Source organism: Macrosteles quadrilineatus, unplaced genomic scaffold, assembly GCF_028750875.1.
Source record: "Macrosteles quadrilineatus isolate MER2022 unplaced genomic scaffold, UCM_ALF_1.0 Scaffold_6__1_contigs__length_79288215, whole genome shotgun sequence".
NCBI lineage: Eukaryota > Metazoa > Arthropoda > Insecta > Hemiptera > Cicadellidae > Macrosteles > Macrosteles quadrilineatus.
Window position 1 is genome coordinate 23,703,438 of NW_026542599.1, and position 23,711 is coordinate 23,727,148.

At 35.1% G+C, this 23,711-nt stretch overlaps 1 protein-coding gene across 1 annotated transcript in view; it reads right to left on the reverse strand.

Moving 5' to 3' along the window:
* The window catches only part of LOC128997390 (cytosolic carboxypeptidase 1-like), an 88,674-nt gene that overhangs the window by 45,206 nt on the left and 19,757 nt on the right, over window positions 1-23,711 (reverse strand). The window contains exons 4-16 of the mRNA XM_054423026.1: window positions 11,972-12,041; window positions 10,329-10,490; window positions 9,749-9,883; window positions 8,793-8,924; window positions 7,288-7,431; window positions 5,436-5,633; window positions 4,531-4,681; window positions 3,804-3,926; window positions 3,095-3,170; window positions 2,574-2,758; window positions 2,006-2,116; window positions 1,177-1,285; window positions 622-699 (exon numbers count right to left, since the gene is read on the reverse strand). Of these exons, the coding sequence (XP_054279001.1) occupies window positions 622-699; window positions 1,177-1,285; window positions 2,006-2,116; window positions 2,574-2,758; window positions 3,095-3,170; window positions 3,804-3,926; window positions 4,531-4,681; window positions 5,436-5,633; window positions 7,288-7,431; window positions 8,793-8,924; window positions 9,749-9,883; window positions 10,329-10,490; window positions 11,972-12,041 (1,674 nt within the window). The remainder of the gene's footprint in view (window positions 1-621; window positions 700-1,176; window positions 1,286-2,005; window positions 2,117-2,573; window positions 2,759-3,094; window positions 3,171-3,803; window positions 3,927-4,530; window positions 4,682-5,435; window positions 5,634-7,287; window positions 7,432-8,792; window positions 8,925-9,748; window positions 9,884-10,328; window positions 10,491-11,971; window positions 12,042-23,711) is intronic.

Sequence of the window (23,711 nt, forward strand, 5' to 3'; positions counted from 1 at the left end):
CGGACCGCAAACATTTCCGCTACCTCATGGGGTTGACTCCCCTTGTATTATGTACTTGAGCGCCTTCATATGGGTCGCGAGGACAGTTGATGCAACCCGCATGACGGGACATAATGTATTTGAAATAGGTACTAGTAGCGATTGGCCAAGTCCCAGCATCGATGTCACAAGCTGTAATGAAGCAACAAGGGTTATCTCACTTCACTCTACACTCATCTTGCGTTGGCTTACAGTTGGCTTTGCTGACTCAAAAAGTGACAGTGATATTAACGCTATAACTGCCACATTGAATGCAGGGAGAAACTTTAAAATTAGGGATTTTTACTGTTCATTCCATCCACCATTAATTGAGACATGTCTGGATGTGATAAAACACAAACATAATACACAGCACTATATACAGGCACCTTTATTCTGAACAACACAAGCTAATTCTGGTAGGAAAAGCCAACCCATTAAATCATAGGGCGATAGTATAGTATTTAACTTTTCAGCTTCCCTACAAGTACTCAACTTAACTATCCATATACATTCCTGAATTTGACATGGAATATTTTTGAAAAAGGTGAGCTTAACACCGACTCAAGATAACCAAAAGAATATAAACAGTTGTTAAATTACCTCAAAATAAAACCAGGTACAATGTTCAGTAGAGTTTACGTCAGGTGATAATATGAGATCATACTCCCTTGGCCCAATCTGAAACAAACTTGGTTGCGGTTAATGTCATCTTAGTAAACATATTTATTTGACATAAGTAGTGAATCACGTGAATATACTTAAAGAAATAATCTAGGACTCAATTCAATTTTTTCTAAAAAAAAGTTAGAATTTAACTAGGAACAAATTCGAAAAGTGTTCAAACAAATTTAAAACACAAATTTTCACAAATATGGAAATATCACGTAATGACTATATTTTATTTTTTATTATCAGTAAATTTTAAAGTTTAAAGACTGAGTGGATGAAAAGTTAAACTACAAAAAAATGTATTTTCTCTAGTCCTGTAGCCATGTCTGGTATTTGTGGCTATTTCATAATTTCAGGGGTTAAAAGGCTTCTCCCTATCTTAAACGAGAAAGGCCATTTCATAATTTCAAAAGTGCCCAAAACATCAGAGCTTTTTTATCGTTCCCAGGAAACACGGTTATTGTTAAATCGCCAGTAATCACACACCTGTATCGCTTTACGGAGATTGCCACTTTCAAACCTAGACTCGAACACAAGCCTGGAATGGTTGAACTCCTTTGTGCCAACTCGTTGTTCATCAGAATTTCCAAGGTCTCTGAAAAACAGAAAAAATACTTCTTTTGACTTGTGTTTGAAACAATAAATGATAACAACAAAAAACCAGCCAGTATATCTTAGCCAGTAACAAAGCCGTCATCTAATTCACTCATTTTTGACTTAGAATACTGACCCTGGTGTGTCAGCTCGTAAAAATATCTTATCTCTAGATAACTCAATTTTCTTTACTAAACTGAACATCTAAATAAACTTATTGATATTTTTAATTTCCTTAATATCTAACATTTGTGTTACTTTTTTTACCAAAACAATAAGCATAATTAGGATTTTTTATGACTAATGGAATAGTTAAACAGTCTTGTTTTTATCGTCCAATGACAAATTGCATCTAGCCTCAAAATCAATCTCTTTTGCAAACAAACCAACAACCTTCATATTTGAGGGTGAGCACTGTAGTCTTACAGAAAATGAAAGTGTTGATGAAAAATAAAAGATTAGACAGTTGACAAATTAGTATAGGCCTATCCACTATGAAACGTTCAATCTTCATAACACAAACTGACATTTATCACTTCATTGCTTTTCTGTCATGATAATCATTTTGGAACATTATTACAATTAATTGCTTATGCAGAGGTAGGATTAGTCTCGATATCAAAGGTATCCGGAGTAGTATGTCGTACTTTTCAACAATGTTGCTTTTTAGTAACTTGAAAACTCTCCCTATGTAATTAAACGTTTAATGATGAAACCGTACCTGACGACTTTGCTGGAAGGATTTGCCAACAGCTGATCCAAGTCATAACAAACTTCTTTGGTGGCATTCTCCTGTCTCAGTCCCCGCTCCACACTCGTTAAAAGTTTTGCTCTACAAAACACAGATGATATATAAGTAGAACTTGGAAAGAGATGGACTATAGGAAAAGATACCTATGTATTTACACAATCTATTCAATAAAGTAAATGTTTGCAATTTTGTTTCAAACTATCCTCCAGGAGAGGAGAGAACCTGATTGTAAAAGCAGTTTCAAAAGGGTTACAAAATTGAACGTATGGCCAAGTCTAAGTAAGAGGCACCAAATCAGGAAAATGGTAACGGTCAATATCAGGGTTGCCACCTTAGGTTAGGGAAAAATCGGGACCCTTCACCCCTAGATTAACATAGACTTAAATACGGGCATAAGCAACCAAAATTGGGACTGTCCTGGCAGAATCAGGATGGGTGGCAACCCTGGTCAATATTGTCTTTGAAAAATAGGGAGTTTTTTTTTTCCTAACGGCCTGTATTACAAGCTCTATAATGGAGATATATGGAGTTGACAAACCGACAAGTCCTACGGTCCTTGGTGTTGAGTGGTTCGTCGTACGCGACACTCTCAGCCGCTACCAGGTCAGGATACGCGACCTTCACAAACGGCAGCACTGGTCGCACACGGGAAGCAACGTGACAGTAGACAGTGCGACCTGTCGCATCCGGTTTGATGAATCTTAGTGCCGAAAACGTCACACTCTGCAAGACATAAACCACTTTTTGATGTGCTGCTGAAAAAGTAATAAACTTATTGGATAAAGTTATTGGTTCTATTGAGGGACCTTGGTAGCATCTACGTGTATTTTAGGACTACTTTCCAAAAAATCCCTTTTCCTTGAAATATTACGAATCCTGTCGTAGTGTCTCAAACTCGAATTTGCTACGTTCAAAAGAAAAGAAAGTATCTTAATTATGATCAAATTTTCCCACCAAAGGTAATGTCAGACCATATAAGCATTGATGTGGGTTTACCATGTCAAAGATAACATTTAATTTTATGACACTTCATATAGCATTCTAATACAGTTTACGTACCTTAGAGTTAATTTGAGGACAACGTGTACAGTCATCTGACAACATTAGAAGATTAACGTCGTCTGAATCTGAGAACCTGTTGGAATAGACAAGCTTACTAGTGACTGTCTCATTCTATGGGTTTAACTTTTAATACATAGTCTTAAGACAACATCTTATTTAAAAATACACAAAGTTCTGATAAACTTATTGTATGAAGGTAAGAAATCAGAGGTAGAGCCTGTGGTGTGTATGTAGTGAGAAATAAACTGGCGGGAAAGGACTTCTTTGGAAACTCGCCTAAGTTTTGGATTTAAAATTAAAATTGTTCAAGAGTATGTCTCGGTTTCATTCTCAACCAAATTTGAGAAGGAAGCTATAAATTTATGAAAGGGTTTAGGGTATCTTATCAAAACATAATAAATTCTTCATGTTGGTAATTAATTTAAAGCACTACAATTTAGGACAGTTTTGCTGCTCATATTATTTAAACTACAAGTATTTCAGGATACAAATTCAGACAAAAGGTTTTGTTTTATCAAGTTTAATCCATATAAATAGAGGATATAATGATACAGCTATAAGACAACCAGCCACATACAGAAACATGAATCAGTTTTATAGTGATACAGTAACTTTACGATGAATCAATATAGTGATAACATTATAATAACAAAATTGATATATTGGTTCAGCAACATGACAGCAAAATGAAATAGTGATAGTTTACCTGCAGATATGTGCTGAAGATGCGAACACATAAGAGGAGAGCAGAGTGGTAGGCAGGTTTGCTGCCAGAGGGCTGCTGGGGGGAGAATCTTGCGCGCCCATTTCACACCAGAACTCATCATACCTGAACAATCAAAACAACCAATGTGATGATATTGTTGCTTACTAAAAGAGTTTATTGCTTACAAACTTAACCCTGGTCTTGTTAAGCTGAGTTTTCCTAGGTGTGGAACCAGAGGTCAAAGCGCGGAGAGCATAGTCCGCTCCTTGGGTTCTGTTTTCTTAGAACCCGAGCAGACATTCACTGGGCAAACGGAAAATTGCTTCTCCGGACTCTTTGTTCCGCGCCTAGGAAAACCCCACTTTAGTGATAACATCGACCTTTTTTTCAGTAAGCACCATTGATTGATAGTCCAATGAATAATGGCATCTTTCTTTGAATCGAACCAGCAACCTTCAGATTTGACGGCAACCACTAACCACTCAGTTACAATGAAAATTAACATCAACATCTGCAAATAAAGCAAATGGAAAAGGTGATGTACTGTTTAGTTACTGAAAATAGTTATACCACTAGTGTCATTTGCAGGATCATAAATAATGTTAAAACGAAAACAGCATGTGCAGGGTGTATAAACAAAATCTTGGCAGGTAATATTAAGGAATAGGTTGGGTTGAGTTTGGTTTGCCGTACATTACTGTAGTGATGGATTTGAATTGTTACTGACATTTTCAAGTCTGCAAGGTCCCGCTGGGTGGTTGGTGGTAGACCACAGTTCTGAGTACTCAAGTCCCTGTCGTCAAAATCATCATCTCTGCCCTCGTCTCCGCTCTCATCTCCCCCGCTGTCGTCACTCTCAAGCTCTCGGTCCGACACCACTGTGACATAACACTACTGTTGTAGCATGCTTTACACACTATCACTTTTAATTTTGAATTACTCCACTTAATTACTTTTTTAAGAAGTGTTACTTTGTAACAGAATTTAACTAAATGAATCAATTGTGTAAAAAAGTGTAAAATAAATTGAAAAGATCTAGTTGTAGCTTTGTTACTGACCAAGATCAGCTGTTTTTTCAGCCATTAACTAAACACCAAATGATCAAGGATGCTGGGGTCCAATGTTAAACCATCAAAAAGTTGCTGACTTTCCACAGGATTGAAACAGCAACTACTAACCTTTTAATGCTATTAAATATCATAGAACCAACTTATTTATTTAAAACAGATGGCAAAATTCTTTAATTCCTAGTAAATAGTAATACTCATGAGATTAACATGGGAATTTTGAACCCCCGTGGGGCATAGCCCTATAGGATTTTTACAACTTGATAATGCCTATGTGTTTCTCAAGACTATCAAGTACCTCTCTGCAAACGTTCAGCTCAATCGGTCCAGTTTTCACGTGATGGAACTTCAGAGTTACACACAAACATCCATACTTTCACATTTATAATATTAGCAGGATATTTTTTAATACTAAAAAGGTTTGGTACCTCAATTTTCAATAAATACCCAACAACTTCAGATTCATAAAAAGTTGTAAAACCGAGTTTCCACTCCCAATCGATAATTTAGAGTTTATATTTGTAACATTATTATTGTAACATTAGCTCAACTTTGTGCATTGTACCAGTGTCGGCTGGCAGCTGAAACTGTGCTGGACTCTGTAACGATGCTAACGGAAGTTCCCGACGCTCCATGCACATGCTGACGATGCTGCAAACCCTTGTCATCAGCCCGTCGTACATCTTCTCGTCCGGACACCACAGACAGAACTTGTACAGCACCGAGTGTCCGTTACAGCCTCGGATCGCATTACGACCTGCCTCTGTAATACTAAGAATTCAGTTTATGGCTTCTAATGGAGGATGTTCTACATCTAATAATTTGTAAAAGGTCATTGTTCTTCCATTGAATTGCTGAAATAACTTGAGGCAAAAAATACTGCTAAGAATTTTTCTGGGATAAACAACTGTTCTTTGAGAATGTGAAAAAGTGTGAATTTCCACCTTCCAATTCCTGAGAAGATCTGTGCAGTAAACAAGATGATTCAGAATCAGAAACAAAGATATTAAACTACATTTGGGCTTAACAAAACAATATTAAATGAAATCAGAATTGATTAAGGTTGTTTTGGCTTGTAAAAGGGTGAATGGAGCAGTTAAAATCTGGCTAGAGGGAGACATTGTTGTAAATAGGAGAGCTGGAGACCTAAAAATAAATGGAAGACGTAATAAAAAAAAACTATAATGTTAAAAGAAAAACATCAACGGCAAGTTTAGGAGGGAGTGAATGTTGGAAAGAGAAGAGTTCAAAGACCATGAAAGAAATGGATAACATAATAAAAGGAAATGCTGATAGGAAATCATAAACAGAAATTCATAAACAGAGGAGGGATTTTACCTTGAGGAGATATTCTCACCACTTAGCTGAAAGACTGCAAGACCAACCTGTGATAGTTCTGTGTCTTACACTTTTTCACTAACAACTAATATGCCTCAATATTTTAACCTTGCACAATTATTGAATAATATTATTAATATAGAACCAATTCTAAACCAAGTTGACTGCCAAAAGTCACGCTAAAATGAGGTACCGAATAACTTGTCAGAGCTAAAAAACCAGAGATTGCAACATTGACATATTTGGCTTTCTAACAACCACTGTTTTCACTTCTTTTGGCATTCAAATTATTTGATTTAGTCCAATTTATTTGATAATCTAGCTATGACCTAATGCCAAAATAAAAATCATTTGGCTCAAATGCACTTCAAAGGTAATATAAATCAGTTTCATTACGTTATTGTTGTATTCATATAAAAAAAACCTTTTGGCTTTACCTGAATTATAAGGATTCTATACCTGCTTAATACATTATGAGCTAACATAAAATCAGTATTATTTAAGGTAAAATATAATTGATAGTATTATAAAAATGAAAAAATATTCAGCCGTATTATCAAAGAAAAGGGTAAAAATAGTAACAGTACTAATATTCATCATATTAAAAATTACATTATAACAAGTTTCCTACAGCTCGGTCGCTTAGAAAGCAACCTCCTCTAGCATTGGTTAGCATTAGGGCGCAGGTCACTATCTAAAAATGGCCGACCTATACAAGTTATGATTTCAAACTGTTTAGGCAATTACTGCAAATATCTCTTGAAACTTATACCCTTCGCTGTACAAGAAACTAACTTTGGACACACAAAAACCAAGGTATAGTTCGGCCGCTTAGAAAACGACCTGCGCGCTAATGCTAAACCAATGCTAGAGGAGGTCGCTTTCTAAGCGGCCGAACTATAGTACATGTTTTAGAGGTTCCCATCATAAAGTATGGCTTCGTACCCTAAGTTATAAAAAGATTTTTTTCTTATATTCACGTCAGTAGAGCATTTTTCAATGTAATCAATCCAAAGACGCTTAAGGGAAAGTGGTCAAAACCCATTAAAGTTTTTACTTATTCTACAACCAACACTTACTTGTAGTACAGACATGTTGTAAAGTAAGCAGTGTGTAATTACATATCTTGATTCTCATTTTGCCATCGTATCTCTCCCACCTCTCAAACATCTTCACCATCATCTGGACCAGACCAGTGCGCACCATCCACGCGCAGAATCTGTCTGAGAAACAGAAGAAAGGATAAGTTTGTCCTACTGACACATCATAGGATGTTAGGGTCCAAGGAACCGTTTGACACATTACTATAGGCTACAACAGAGTTATCGCATAGCGAAACCCACTAATGGTTGGCGGGATTCAAACTTGGAACCTCAGGACCAAAATCTTGCACTCTACGACTAGACCAGCTCGCTCCCAGAAAGAAAATAACAGGGTGCTTTTAATTAGATGACATTAAATTGAAATTTACTAAGGAAGGGAAGAGTAGCCAATCAGAACCAACTCCCACAAGGAAATAGTTCTAGTCAGTTTATAGCACACAAGTTGACAACACAATCAACTCAATATTTTTGATTCTCACAGAGAGCTTCTTTAAAAGGGCGAAGTCGAATGAGCAGAATAATTTGAAGGAGCAATCTTGCTGGAGTGTAACTTCAACTTAATTATGTTGTGTGCATCAACTGTCTGCAAGTATTTTCTTAGGCCCAATTCACACAGAACGGACGTCAGGCAGAGACGTGGCATGGACGAAGCACGGACATGGCAGAGACGTGGCGTGTACAATGCACACAGAAGGGACGGTACAGTGGCGAGAAAACTTGTATGTAGACTAGATAGAAACTTTGATTTTTGCTTATTTCTGTTAGTTATTTATGTCTATCGACTGTGTCGATTAGTTAGTTTGTACGACTGTGATTGTACAAACAAAGGAATTTTTCAACTTCCTCACAAAATCTGTGATAGAATTCAATGTCGTCTCGCATAGTGAACAGAACAAGAAACAACTCACAATTACTCTAAACACAAAACAACAAACAAGGTTGGTAAGTACAATATTTGCAGTCCGAACAACGGGCGCGCTACGGACATGCCACTTCCGATACGCCATGAGGGACGCCGAAGCGAAGTGGCGGTAGCAGGAGAGCAGCCGCCCGCGCCACGTCACTTGTGTGTGCATTGACCAATTTGTTTATATGGAGAGGCGAGGAAGGGACATATGTTTTTGCCACGTCTCCGCCCGACGTCTGTTCTGTGTGAAAAAGGCCCTAAGCGAGTTAGTTGGGCATCTTTTCCTTCTCACTAAAAATAACTACCCACTATCAAACACACCCCTCACAAAAAACACCACCCTTCTCAAAAAATATACATCGAATAAGAAACTTGTTTGCTAATATACATCTGCAAACAAACAATAAAACAACTGTACTCTCAATAATGATAACATTTGAGACTAGCATTTCTTACCAAGAGTAAGAATCTAGGTTTCATGGAGTATACAAGATAGAGAGGGCCGCAACTAAAACATTTTATGTACGATACCTAATCACGGTAATTCCTGACCCTATTTTCTTTGCAAACTCACTATTTTTTGTCAGATAATTGAGCACGTTGAGCAGAAGCCGTAGACGAATGCTGGGAGAAAACCCGATCTGGACGAGAGCTTTTTCCATCGTGGTGGCAATGCCGTCCTTTACCAGCAAGGCAGTGGTGTTTGCTGCAATGTTAAATAGGGCACTATTACGAGTGTGTGGATTTCAATTTAAAAAAAATACTATCATAAAATACATTCTACCAAGATTTTTTCATCACTTTGTATTAGAAAATAGTCAGTTATCATCATAGACATTCAGAAAAAATCATTAATTTAATTTTAATTCCAGTGGACTTTGCATGTCCATAACATTACTTTTCCTATCCCAAGCAAGACTTAATCAGTCTCAAACAATGCTTTTCCTATTCCAAACGATTGAAGTGGATGTTTTATTCAAAATGAGCATAATTGTGTTTTTGTTATACTGTAACATACTGTATTACATGCATCGTGAGTCTAAAGTAACTCTTTTTCTCGCTAGGGAATAAAAATCAGCTGTTGTTGATTGTTTAATCACTAAAAGCTTATTGTTGTATTATTGTCAATAGTTTGACACATTGATGGTATCATGTACACTAACACTAACACAATCGTAATAGACGAAAAGATTGAATAACTTACTAAACATCTGCCTTTTTGCATAAGCAAAAAGCAAAACAAGTTGAACGATGTTTAAAGAGGTTATCTTTATATGAAAAGTATTTTTGTTTTGTAACCTGGATTGCTTAAATAATAGTGCAGTATGACAAAAATATAGTTCATCACACAGGCAATTTGTCTTTCAACCCTCACTCATTTACTTCATTGAAACTTTGGCTCGGGTCAAAAAGAGTCACTCTGTAGGTAGTAGTAGTTTAATTGAACTAAGTTCCTTTCCACTCTCATTGGAATGGAATGTCTATTTCATGACGGGAATTCTATGGTGAACGGTACCAACCAGAACCCACCGTTTCTTGCTAGAGTCTTCACAATGATGAGGACAGGCACCAACATCTTGTTGTGATTGTGGTAGTGAATCCTTAACAAGTAGTGGAATGTTTTGACACTGTTCAGCAGCCGAACCTTCAGCGAGAACTTGCTATCTGAAAAATATTTTTTTTTATAGAAATTATGAATAACAAATCTTCAACAACTTAAGTATAGCTATCCCAACAGGTATCATGGCTACAACAAACTTTCATTCGCTTCATCACAAGATTTGTTGGGGGGGAAACTAAGTTGATTTGAGGGTATATGGATCTGCCCCATAAGTAAATATAAATATCGCCTATATCATGCCTGCAACCACGAGTGCTGAGTCGCTGAGTAAAGAATAAGATAAAATGCCTTGTGCTGTTTTGTTACCAACAGTCAGGAGAATTTATCAAATTAAATCAATCAGACTGGCAAACTTTGATTGCTAAGAGAGCACTGTAACTAATCAGCTACCTATCTAGATAAATCATAAAAACTTGTTCAATTAATATCATCCGCCAAAATCACAAAGCAGTACCAAATCCTAAAAATTCAAATCTGTGATGAATCTACCTTTCTGGGCAAGTTGTCCCAGGATGAAAATAAGTTCCTGAAGGAGAGGCTCTGGAACACAGGAAGTCTGGGACGGAGAAGAACATTGATTGACCATCTTGACTATTATGTTGGTAGCATTTAGATCCACCAACCTCCTAAGGGAAGCACCCCTGCTTCCACCTGACAAAAGATACATAAATTTTGTATTTGATGCAGTATATAATACAAAATCTGGTTTTCCCTTCAATGTCAGATTCTATAATGACACTCATTCTTTAATGAATAATAAAGAACGTTATTCAGAATATTTTGATATTTTTTTCCTAGAAGGAGAATAGTCTTTGCAAACCAGACAAGAGTCCTGATGATGATTGTCACTCTGCGGATATCAGTAAATAAATAATACATACAATTCTGTATGATGAGAAAATTATTTGTCACATAAAATTCTGATCCATTATACTTAGAAATGCACGGCTTTTTCATCAAATAATGTTAAGTAGCCCAGTGGTCAGACTGTACAAGCTAGGAAGCTTATACCATAAATAAAACATACTCCCTTAGTACATTTCCCATCCTTATGGAACAGCTAAAGCTATTTTTATTGTTAGTTCTGTCCAGTGTACTGCAGAGTCGTGTTTTATTTACAATTTGTTTATATTATTTTAGGGTAGGTTTCTCATGATTTGTGCCTCACTTTTTGGTTATATCATAGATAAAAGGAGTATAGACACTGTCTAATTTTTTAATCTATGGTTATATAGCTAGTGGACAAGTTATTGTTTATGATTAGATAGTTTTATTTGGTTAAATGAGGTTTTAACACGTTCGCTGCGGGTGGGTCAGTACTGACCCATGTTACTGTGAACGCCCCTCGCTGTGCTACTTTTTTGTGCGTTATGACGTCATAATCAATTTCAATTAATTTTTAAACTATTTTATTTCAATAATATTAACATTTCAAATCGTTTAAATATATCTTTCATCTTTGTTAAATATTTCAATATTTTTTACTCTGGTTCTTAATGGGTCAGCACTGACCCATGTATATGACGTCACATTATGAAGTCATAATCAATTTCAATCAATTGATATACTATTTTATGTTGATTATTTTATGATAATGACTACATATATCTTTAGAACATATATTTTTAATGACATATATAATGTATTTAGTGACATTTCAATTTTTTTCTGACTCTGGCTTCTGATGGGTCAGTACTGACCCATTAGTATGACGTCACTTTTTGACGTCATATTCACTTCCGATCGTATTATATAATATTGTATTTCAATTAGGACACAAAAAGGAATGTTATACAACAATAAAGTTTTTTAGCAATACGATTCGATTTTATAATTTCCTTTAGCAGTGAACGTGTTAAATGACTAAAATAGCAAGAAACGAATTGTAAACAAAACATGGCTCTTCAGTTCACCCGACAGAACTAGCAGTAAAATTGGCTTCAGCTTTTCCATAACGATTGGGAGTATGTTTTATCTATGCTTATACATAAGAAATAAACAGGAACATAGAATGTATCACAAGTACAAAACATAAGTATATTTATTTCTCAGTATACTAGATCTTTTTTCCAGCCATTGCAATTCAAGAGTTTTACATAAAAGAGATTAGAACAAGTTGAACACAATCTTACCTGATTTAGGAGAAATACACTCATGAAGAATCCCTGCAATGCTAGCTGCAGTAATTTGGTCCCTTATGTTCTGTAACAGAATGTTGTGTCATTCATTTTATTCTTTTTGTTTGCTGATACGCACATCTTAAATTAGTTTATTAAGATTTATTTTATTTCTAGATGCACCTCAATGATTAGAAAGGGACATATGTGTCTTAAAGTCCTGACATTTAGCTATGCACTTCGAATCACCATACTCCTTTAAAGTGTGGGTAGGTCCCCGCCTATCTAGGAAACAGAAGGAAGCAAGCTGGTCAAGTGGAGCGGGAGACTGCGGTCCCTGAGGTCCCAGGTTCAAATCCTGCCAATCACCAATGGATTTTATCTAAGTGATAATGCCACGGCCATTTAGTACTAGCCTGAAGTAATGTGTAAAACAGTTCCGGGCTAGAACCTAGCGTCCTAGGATGTGAAGGTAAATAAAAAAAGGAAATAAAAATCTAGGAAACAGAAAGGTTTGGTGACTCACTGTTTAGCACGAGAAGCCTTACTGTTCTGAAGAACTCTTTCCACTAAATGATATGATACAAAACCAAAGGATACAGCAGGTAGTTCATCGATTCATCTTGTTTATAAAAGCCCTTTCTTTTACAACTCATGCTGAGAAATTCAAACTGATTACTGTACTCTCAATACTCTCAATAAGTGTGTGTTTGTGTCCGTTGGCACGATAACACGAGCAAAAATGATCCGATTTTGAAAAAATTTGGTATAAACCTACATTTATTCAAACAAGTTTGTGAACCAGCATTATCGGACTATGGGAATGGGGGTTTATGGGGGGTTTTATGGGAGGTTTTATGGGATTAAAATGGTATTTTCCCATTTTCAACATAAAAACAAAATTTTGCAATTTATTTCCAAACCATTTTTTAGAGCTCATAAAAACAAATAATTTAGTATATTGAAGCGTTGTTGTATGCCTAACGGTTATGGAAAAAATTCCAACAAAGTGTAAATTTATTGTTCTCAGGGAGAATAATTTACTATTGTAGCGTGCTTGTCTATGACATATTTTAATGAAATTTGGAATTTTTTACTTTCTAAGCTATCAATATTTTAATAAATCACACCTTATTGTCTTTCCTGTAGCGGTAAACCCAAGTACTCATTTAAATTATTGATATTTAAATAGTAAATAAATCTGACAATTTTATGAGAATAATTTAGTTGAATTCTAGCCAGGTAGATGGAAATTTGCTTAGTCTGCAGGTTTGCTGTGGTGGGGGTACATATTTATATAATTTTTTTAGTTCAAAGAAATATCACTTCCCAACTCTGTCCAAGTTAACTGACAGTTTTGTCCCACAATCAATATTGATGGATGACTCTCAGAGTGTTTGGCAAGATGTTTCAAACACATGTGATTGTGTTTTTAACCCTCACATCTGTGGAGACCAGGCTTGGCTTGCTGATTCTTACTTTCTTTCGCACTCTGTCTAGTGCCAAAACGTTGACATCCCATTAAACACAGAGAACAACTCTATAAAGTCAAATTTCTCTTTCCGTTTCAACGAAGGTTTCTTGTTTGTTCTACTGCCCATCTTACCAGCTGTTGGCAACTGTTTGGCTACGGAAATTACTAGGACAGGAGTAAATTTCAAAGGTGTATTTTCAAATTTGTAGAATCTTTCTTCAGAAATATAAAAAAACTTGTTTATTTTGTTAACTGGTAACATTTTATTCTTATTATTTCTAGTTTGAAGAAACTTGTCTTGTAAAAATCCAAATTGCGGTTAATTGAAACTCGCTTGTGAATAAAGGCCTTTTTATTTATTTATTTACTTTATTTTAGACAATACTGTACAACGTGTGGCACTTTTTTTACATTGATTTAAATTTATAATTTTTTATATGGAAATGTGAACTATAATGATTAGAAAATTATACATCTCTCCATATGATAATTTTGTCTTAACAACACATATTTGACACATATATGTGTACAACACGTATTTGACAACACGTATTTGATTTTTTATCGACAGTTTAAAAATTAAATACCTTACAGGTATTAAATACCTTATCTAAAAACCGCTGTTCTTAGTAACAGAGCATTTTAAAAGGTTATTGAACTGACCGCTTCATTTTTAGATGCACTCATCCAAAGTGAATTACACACACATACCAAGTCAATTATAAAGAACGGAAATCATGAATTATGAAAAACAATTGAATAAAAACTACACCAAATGCTGAGTTTGTAAACATAGTATGTAAATAATCGGACGGAACAAGATTAATTGCAGGAATGGCAGAGGTGGCCAATGCCCTGTCAAATGTCACGATCATTGCCAAGGTGCCAACTATTCAGCTAGTACTACAACATAGGTAAATGTAGATCTATGAGATCACTCCATGTCTATAGCAGAGGAAACAGAAAGCAGAAAGTAGAGTAGGAAAGTAAATCTGATTGTTTTTACATCTATTTATATCTATAAAAGAGGAACTATGTATGTATGTATGTATGTGTATATGTTATGGACTCCGAAACCGCTCGACAGATTGTAATGAAACTTTCAGGCATTGTTGAGCATCTTTCAAGGATGGTTCGAGTGAAGTTTGGTGCAGATCCGTCAAAAGGGCTCTTTTTCATCCAGTTTTCTTATGAGGAATATTTACAAAAGAACACAATCAAAAAAATATTTATTAAGTTGAAACGTAACGATAAGGTCTGTATTCATCGTTATTACCCAACGAAAGGAGGATTCATTGAATGGTATAGACATTTATTTTCGTATCTATGGAAACTAACACAAATGTATAAGCAGGAAATGTTTTTCATAGTGAACAAACCAACATTTCTAATTGAAAAACATATGTGCGATCGACAAAATCAAGAGTGGTGCGGTCAAGATTTTGAAGTAAAGGATCATTCTAAAGCCCGTGGACTCACACTCTTCAACAAACCAATAGCCACCCTGCTCGGTAAGTTATAGAAATTGCCCGTTATAGCTAATACTGATAATAATTTGTTAACGCTCTGTCGTTCTTGTAGAACCAAGGAGGAACAATACCTTATTTACCCGATTTTTCTCTAGATTGCAGTACCCTGAACACTCATCCATATTTCTCGATTGAATATTTTGAATAGTTTGTAGGTTAGTGCAGTGTACCGGAGGACAATTTTGAGGGTTACAAAATAGGGATTAATGTCTCTTTCCAAATTTGGATTTCTGTTTCAAACCAAATGATTAATTACTGGTTCAGTCTACTCTTACTGTTTTTTTTTATTAATCTTTGTTTAGTTTCTATATTTTGTGGCTAATTGAGTTATGTAAGCGAGTGCTGAGTTTAATTCCTGTGTTAAATGGAACATTATTGAACGAGCCTGATAGAGAGAGAATATTGCCTGTTGTGAAAATTCGTTGTTCTCGTCTAAATAGCAAATATTTGATGTGGCAGAAAATGTTTTTGCACTCACATTATAACATAGTCATGCCCGTACTATGCCCTAAAATATCAAAATTACAATGATGGATACAATATTTATTTACTATGATAATAAACCATTTTAGTTTTAGTTTACTTTAAATTTGTAACATTTGTGATTATAATCCATGGCAAATTGATGAAGGAAATAGTTATTTGTTTAACTAGTGGGCAAAGGCAGTTAACACTCGTGTTTAACAACTTATTTTTTTCCTATAGTTATTATAATGCATATAAATAGTCTTTCAAACACTGTACAACAAGTTATTAGGTTAGGTTAAATCCAAACATTGAACGAAATTGGTCAAAATATCTTTTGTTGCAAACTTATTTTCAAGCGTACACGTATTACATGCCTAATAAAATCACGCTGTTTTTTGTTGTTTGGTTTGGAATACTGGAGTGCGGCAATAAAACCTCTGCGGCAAAAGTAAGTAGATGCAGCAATTAGCAACTTTCTGTGCTATAATCAGTGCAAGGAAGGCTACTTTGTCAGTTGTCTGTAGGAAAAATATGATTAACTTCTTTCTGCTATTTGGAAATATATGCAGTTATAAGATTACATTGAATCAGTTCGGAATCCAGAAAAAACAACGTCGGTTGACCTGTTTTCTTATGAGCCATAGTGACTAAAGAACGATTGAACTACATACAATCGAAACATCATGCATTAGCGTAAAAAAAGGACGGAAATAGTACATTAGTATTGTAGGAGATTTGAAAAGAATTATTATATTAACCAACGAAACAGCAGACAACAATGACGAAATGAGCAATGAACGAATAGAGTTCATTGAATTTTAAATGCAAAATTTATTTTTGTATCCATAGAAACTAAAACAAATTTATATTCAGAACTAAAATGTTTACAGCAGACAAAGAAAAATGTCAGATGAGTTGAAAAATAAATAGAAAAGGTGCGAACGACAAAATCAAGAGTGGTTCGGTCAAGATGTTGAAGTAATGGATCATTCCAAAGCCCGTGGACTCACATTCTGAACAACAAAGCAATACAGACCCTGCTCGGTAAGTTATATAATTTACCTGTAAGGTTGTATAGCTAATACTGATAACTATTTGTTTACGCTTTATCGTTCTTGTAGAACCAAGGAGGAACAATACCTTTTTTACCAGACTTTACTCTAGATTTTAGTATCCTGAAAACGCATCCATGTATCTCAATTGAGTATTACACCACATTATAATGGAAGTTCAGATATAAAATTATTGTAACAATTCTATATTTTTAGGAGGCTAATTGGATACAACTGAAGATGACTAGAACGATTCCAAGGATAAAACAAAGAGGAACTCTGTATCTACTCTGAACCCCGTCGTTGGTCTTGAGGATCTCCAAACTCTTCTGGGACTTCACGCCGAGGAGAGCTACAACCAAAAGATAAGTAGATTATGTGTTTCTTCATTTATAAATTACTTTAAAATCTCAACATAATTTCACGCAGTCTTCAAAATGGATAACTGACAGAAATGGATATATCACACACACCAAATGGACACACCAATTGGACACTTAAGTACCGGCGTCGTAGAAAAAAGGTTAATTCGTCAGTTATCCAGATAGTTATAATATTTTTCGACTCTGGTCGCTGGCAATCTCAACAGCTTCCACCCAAGAGTTTGCTGCTTCAAATCAGGAAGTTGTGCATTTGTCAGTGGCCAGGTATCCAGCATCGGGACCGTCAAGATAGTTTCATTTAGGAACACTACAGTACACAGTATATATGCAACATGTCTTATGTTGATTGTAAGTGTACACAGTACTAATCATTGTATGATTTTTCCAGCCCATGGCAAGGAGATCAACCATTGCCATCGGATTAAGTCTACCAACTCCCAGGGATTCTGTGAACGAAGACCCTGGATCATCTGGAAGATTCGGATGAAAGCATGGTCTCAAGCAGCAAACACGCATCAGATAAGTATCTACAGGCTGCTCCATATGTTGCTCCTCTGTACTCTGCAGTATTGCTTGGCTGAGAACTTCACTAAGTTCTTCACTACTGGCATGAGGAACTAGGACTTCCATTGCCACTTAAAACCTGTAAAGAAGCCTCTGAAATACGCTACAAGAGAAACTACAGATGCCTACTCACCTACACATATGGAGAGGCACAATCTTCATTGTACGATTTTCTAAACACCGTATCCAATAAATAATTTAAAAATACAACTTGGAGTTACAACCCATTAGCTAGAATATTTAAGTACTGAATATGTACCATGTTTGTCTGAGAAAAGTAACCGTGTTAGTAGTAACGTGAATATTTTAAAGGAGGAAATGGCTTATTAGGTTACAAACACAGTACATTGGTTGGGCGCTGGCCATTCCATCGATATATAAACTACAGTAGTTATTCATCGATTATCGTTCTTGCAAATATAGTCTGTATGATGGAACCCACCATCTACCTGGAACTAGAACCCCAGGTCGACCGAGGGCCAAGAGACAAGTTCCATCATACCCCAATAACCTCAACGACATAACAGGTTACTCTATGTAAAGTTTTTTTTTCACTCATTGCAAAATTGATGCGACGTCAAATACATGATGTTTTCTTAACTGTGCACATGGCGGCATTTAAATTTGGCTTACGAATTAACAGAGAAATCCACCGTCTTTATCTCATTTGTTCAACGTCGTAACAGTTTTTGTAAAAACCCACAACATTTGTCAGCTAGAGGGTAAGAAGGACAACGAATGATTCAGCCACTTACTTTTCAACAAGCATTATCGCGGCAAAAAGCGAGGTTGGCAAAAAACCCGCGAATTGTTATGCAGGCGTAATGAAAGGTTATGAAAGGAGGGGACAGAACTAGCGCAGTGTATGATCTAATATACTCAAGAGTCTCAATCATAGCTGTTGTTAGGTAACTGTGTTGCGTTGAAATAAACTTCTAATAAAAAATAAACTCTAACCACTCCAAGTAGGCCTATAACAGTGCAAGGCCCTGGTTATAATGTTTTTGTTAGAATGATTTATAAACATTTGAGACGAAACCTTAATGTAAAGAATGGGCAGTTCTTATTCAAAGAATGCACAGACACTTTTCGTAATGTCGTAAATCTCTTGCTAAACACAGGATTTAAGAATATTTCCTCTGAAATATTTCTTCGTTTGTTAATCAGTTCACGCGTTTTCTGCTTTGTCTCTATTTGTCTGCTTTATATCGATACGTTTGAGCTGTAAAATGTTACAAATTTATCAATAAATTAAAACTGTAATTTGAATCATAATTTGGGCATAAACGCGAAACCTTGTTTTTCTAATAAAATTCAATATTTACTTGTAGAAAGAGTAAAAGTATCGAGTTCTTGTACAAAGCAAGCAGGAGATAGTTGGGTAACAGACCCCAGTTTTACCATTGAATTTGGATCCTGAAGTGTAAATTATATTTGTATACCCCTCTTCTGCAGTTTAGCAGTTGTAACCTTTTTAGCAATTGTAGCAGTTGTTTACTTGAAGATAGTAAATGGAGATTATTTTAATTCCAGTACTTATCTATCTATCTAATAAAAACAATAAAGGGTTTTCCTGTTAAATCCCTTTCTTAGCCGTCCTAAATAACCCATTTTTACGATTGAGATGTCATTTTAAAGCTTAAGATCTAGCGCACCTGTGATGTGTAATTTAAAAAGGTAATAAGGTCCTGGAGTATTTTAATGTTTTGATTCGCAAAGAGACCAAGATGTCATTTGTAATTATTGGGCTATCAATTAGTTATGCTAAATATTAAAAAAATATAACACATAGTAACATGTAAGGTTTGGAATGGTTCCATTAAAAAGACGTTACAAATTCCAATGACAGACAAAAAAAGATAGTAAAAAAACAAGTATAAAAAAATATTGGCAATCTTGATAACTAGAAAATCAGTTCAATAACTGATATCACACTAAAATAATTATTAAAAAAGTTTACAGTTAGTCTTCGAATGAGACAAACCGTATTCAATCATAAAGAGCAAAGTTCTGGTGGATAAAGAATTATTCGCCAAAAATTTCTATTTGTTCCTGCACAGTTGGCATGTTCCTGCACACTACTACACGAACCTCAGACTTGCCATGGCTCAATGTTCTGAACACAACAAAATTAATGGACCTACAGCAACTGTTTTATTGCAACATTACTCTTTTCTAGTTTCTATTCGGACTGAATAACTTCCAACTGCTCTTGTTTGTCTTTTGCAATATTCCCATTTGCGTTTGCGATGTTTTCTACAAACTTACGAACAGTAATGGAATATAATTGTTTCTACTGGTAAACTTCGGTGTTTTAGAATCAACTGTTCAGGGTATCACTAAAATAATAAAATATTTCCCTTTTAGAAATTAAAAAGTTAAAATTTTATAATATTAGGTTGATAAAGAAAAATAATGTTGATTTTGGCATAATCATTTTTGGGTACACACACCCGTTTTCGTATAGCTTTAAAAAATTCAAAGATAGTTTTTCAAGATTGAGCTAGACGTATTAAAAAAACAAAGAATTCTCGATTAAACATAATATTACTAGCAATATTACTAAATTAGATATAAATCTACTGAGTTATTTATATCCAACGTGTCTAAATGTAGATACATTGTAGACGTATGTAATCTATTGTAGTAAGATAAGAAATGTAACATTATCAACATAAAAACGCTTAATTACGACGAGATAACACTTTTCGTAACCGGAACTTTTTTTTTGCAAAATGAGAGGACCATTTTTTGTCACAAAAATTTGCAGCTGATTCTGTTTTTGCCCTAGGAGGAAAAGATTCAGCTACGCATGGTTTGACAACAGCTGATTCCATTGCAGAATCACGATTCAGTTAAAACCATAATGGAACATTGATTAACATGGAAACCAAAAAGCCCTCAGTTTATCTGATGTAAACTTAGTTTAGTGTTGTTTCTCGGTCTACAGTTTGGCACAACACAGAGATTTGGTGCAAAGATGTGATAATCTCCGTGTAGGCGATGCTACGCTCATTAAACCTCTTGGCAACATCTCCTCTTGGACAAAAACTCTCTTTATTTATTGTGGAAACGTCAACGAATATTTTCGTCATATTGCAGCGAAACAGCAGTTTTCCATCCATTCGTTGCGAGGCTAAATCGGCCCTTTTTTCTTTCTATTTCAAAATATTCAGCTGTAGTTGGGGCAAGGACTTAATATTTTTATTATTTAAAATTTGTCCACAGATTTTTCAGAAAAAAAGAAAACATGATCGGTTTATAAAACTATCATTGCATCGTTATTAACATGATCTTGTGTTGATCACCGTGTCAGGTTATATGTTTAAATACAAAATCGTCATTTATTGACGTAATTTGATTTAATATAATAATTGCAGAGTATTTTTGGTATTTATTTGGAGTTTGCTGTAGTAGGCCTGATCTACAGGCATTAACAAGTTAGACATAAGTTAGTATTTAAACGAATTTAAATGAAAATTTTCATTAAATGAATTTACTCCCTAATAACAGCTGTCAGTGTACACTATTTGTCAAAACAAAACGGAAATTATTTGAGAAACTAATTTAGAAAGGTAAACAATGTTAATTAAATATCGTTTTGTAAGTTAGTTGGCTGAAATAATAGCGCAGTATAATGAAAAATACTGTTCATCACACAGGGTAGAAATGTTTGACCCAATTTATTTTCAAACGTCGGCTTCGAATTGGTCGTAAAACTTGAATTCGTGTCAAAAAAAGTAACTTGATGCCCTAGTGATGAGCGCATTACCTTACACAGTCGAACACCTCTTATTGCACAAATCAGATATAACATTTTATAAAACCAAAAGGTAAGTTTATTTGCGATTTAATAAAATCGTGTAAGCTTATTTATCATTTGATTATATCGTTATTTTAGAAGTAATCAAAAATTCCATAAAAAGTGGCAGTAGCTCAATGGTAAATCAGTGGAATCAATGTATAGGTCACTAGGTCACTAGTCACAACATCAACCATACAATTATATAATCATCGATGGATGCATAGGTCACTAGGTCACCAATCACCACTCCAAATATACAACTATCATCAATAAGAATCAATGTATAGGTCAATAGGTCACCAGTCACGTTGCAAAATGTTCAATTATATCAATATCATCATCAATAGGAATCAATGATTGGGTCACTAGGTCCCCAATCACATCATCAAACAAAGGCCTACAATTATATCATCATCAATAACAATCAATGCATGGGTTACAACATCAAATATACAACTATCACATCATCAATAGGAATCAACGCAAAGGTCACGTCACTATGTCACAAATCACAACTTCAAACATACGATTCCACGAATATTGTCATAAGTATGAATCAATACATTGTTATGACAATGATTGCTGTTTTGTTACAAGTTTAAATCAATTGTTAACTATAACAATTTATCAGTAGGAATCAATAGATCAGCGATCACTAAATCAATCAAACAGTGATAACAATGAACTACATCATTGGTTATGAATCAATGGATGAGACTGTGTATTGTATAATGTTGAATTGTAAGACTTTCTAGTTTATTAGTACCGGTCTAAGAGTGTTACGGATTTTCTGGTTTTCTAAATAAATGTTTATAGCATCAATTTCACAATGTCGTCATTTACCCGCCACACACACTGTTCAAATTCACATGTTTTATTTAACGTCGAGACAAGGGACATTTTCTCAATGTGTTAGGTGAAACAAAAAATCGGAGATTGACTATTTCCATTTGACACTGTAGTTTCACTCGGAGGCACGGGTTGTACCGGATATGCTCTGGCAGGATATAATGACGTTGAGAGTGTTAAGTGAAGATAGTCACGCAGGACAAGCTAACTCTTTGGCGTCTAGCCATTGATTATATATATTATAAGACGTATTCAGTGCGAGGAGCGGGTTGGTATAGTGGTAGAGTGCGGGGGTTTGGACTCAGATGTTCAAATCTCGACAAACATCAATGGCGTGCTACGAGATGATTAAAACCTCTAGGCCTGAAGCTGAAGTAATTTGGAAAGCGTTTCCGGGATAGCTCGAGCATAGCATCCTGCGATGTGAAGGTGAAACATAACAACATTATGTAGATTCAATGGTTTGGACTTGCATTCAAATATTGGGACACAAGCAACGATGACGGTGACTAGGGCGCAAAGTGGCACTTTGCTATAGGCCTACTGCAAAAAGATACGATTATTCGCCAGTGCAGCGTGAGTATCTGGCATATTAAAGTATTTTTTAATTCTGAACGCAAGTATATTGTGTAATGGCGTATCTTTGGTGGTTGGCTGAATTCATACGTTTTAAATGTGTAGGGTGAACATTTATGAGGACCTGTTCTGATTGCCTATGTAGTTATAATATCTAATATGTTTAAAAAATCGTCGTAGAAAATAGTAGTATACAGAGTAAAAGATGTTGAGACACATTACTTTTGATTCATTTGAATATAGATACATATTTACAACTCTAAAGATACGGCGTACAATATTACATTACAGTATTATATTAACAATTCCGAGATCATATCAGTAAAAACTATCAAGCAACCATGTTTCTCTAACAAGAAACAAGAGTAGAAATATTTTACAGTTACGTATGTGTTTTAAAATCGTGCAATGTTTTAATAAAAGCTGTATTTAAATGTGCAAAGTAGTAAGTTTTCTGGCCTCTCTCTGTTAATGATTGTGTACAATAAACACAAAACCGTCGTACTACCCGAGTATTCAAGATGTTCACCTTGATTTGCGACGTTTAATCGATAGTCCACAATCAAGGGCGTACGCTTACCTTTGGATCTTCTGTCAAGAGGAAAACACACAAATTTAAACAACAATTATTGATATTACTTGTGAACAATTTAATTTAAACATGTGTATAGTGTTTTCTTAGTCTCAACTCTTATATTGTGTACACAAAATATCTCAAATATGGAAGTCGCTGGTACGATTTCAAGCGAGAATGATTCTGGAATCATTTTTATATCACTCGTTAATCTGTCATAATTAAAAAGCTGTCTACCAATAAGGTCGACGTTACATAGTGACAAGATCAGTATTTAGACCATTTCCCAACAATAAACGTAAAAACGGCAATAGCATGGGTAAAAACAAATTGACATTGCAATGGTATTTTTATGAATCGGAGTATTTTCTTTAGTAAAATCACATGACGAGTTTTGAAACAAAAATTGTAAAGGTAACGTAACTCCAATCATTGTCTTTTTCCCTAGTGATAAAAAGAAAACTACCCATGCCACGCAGTA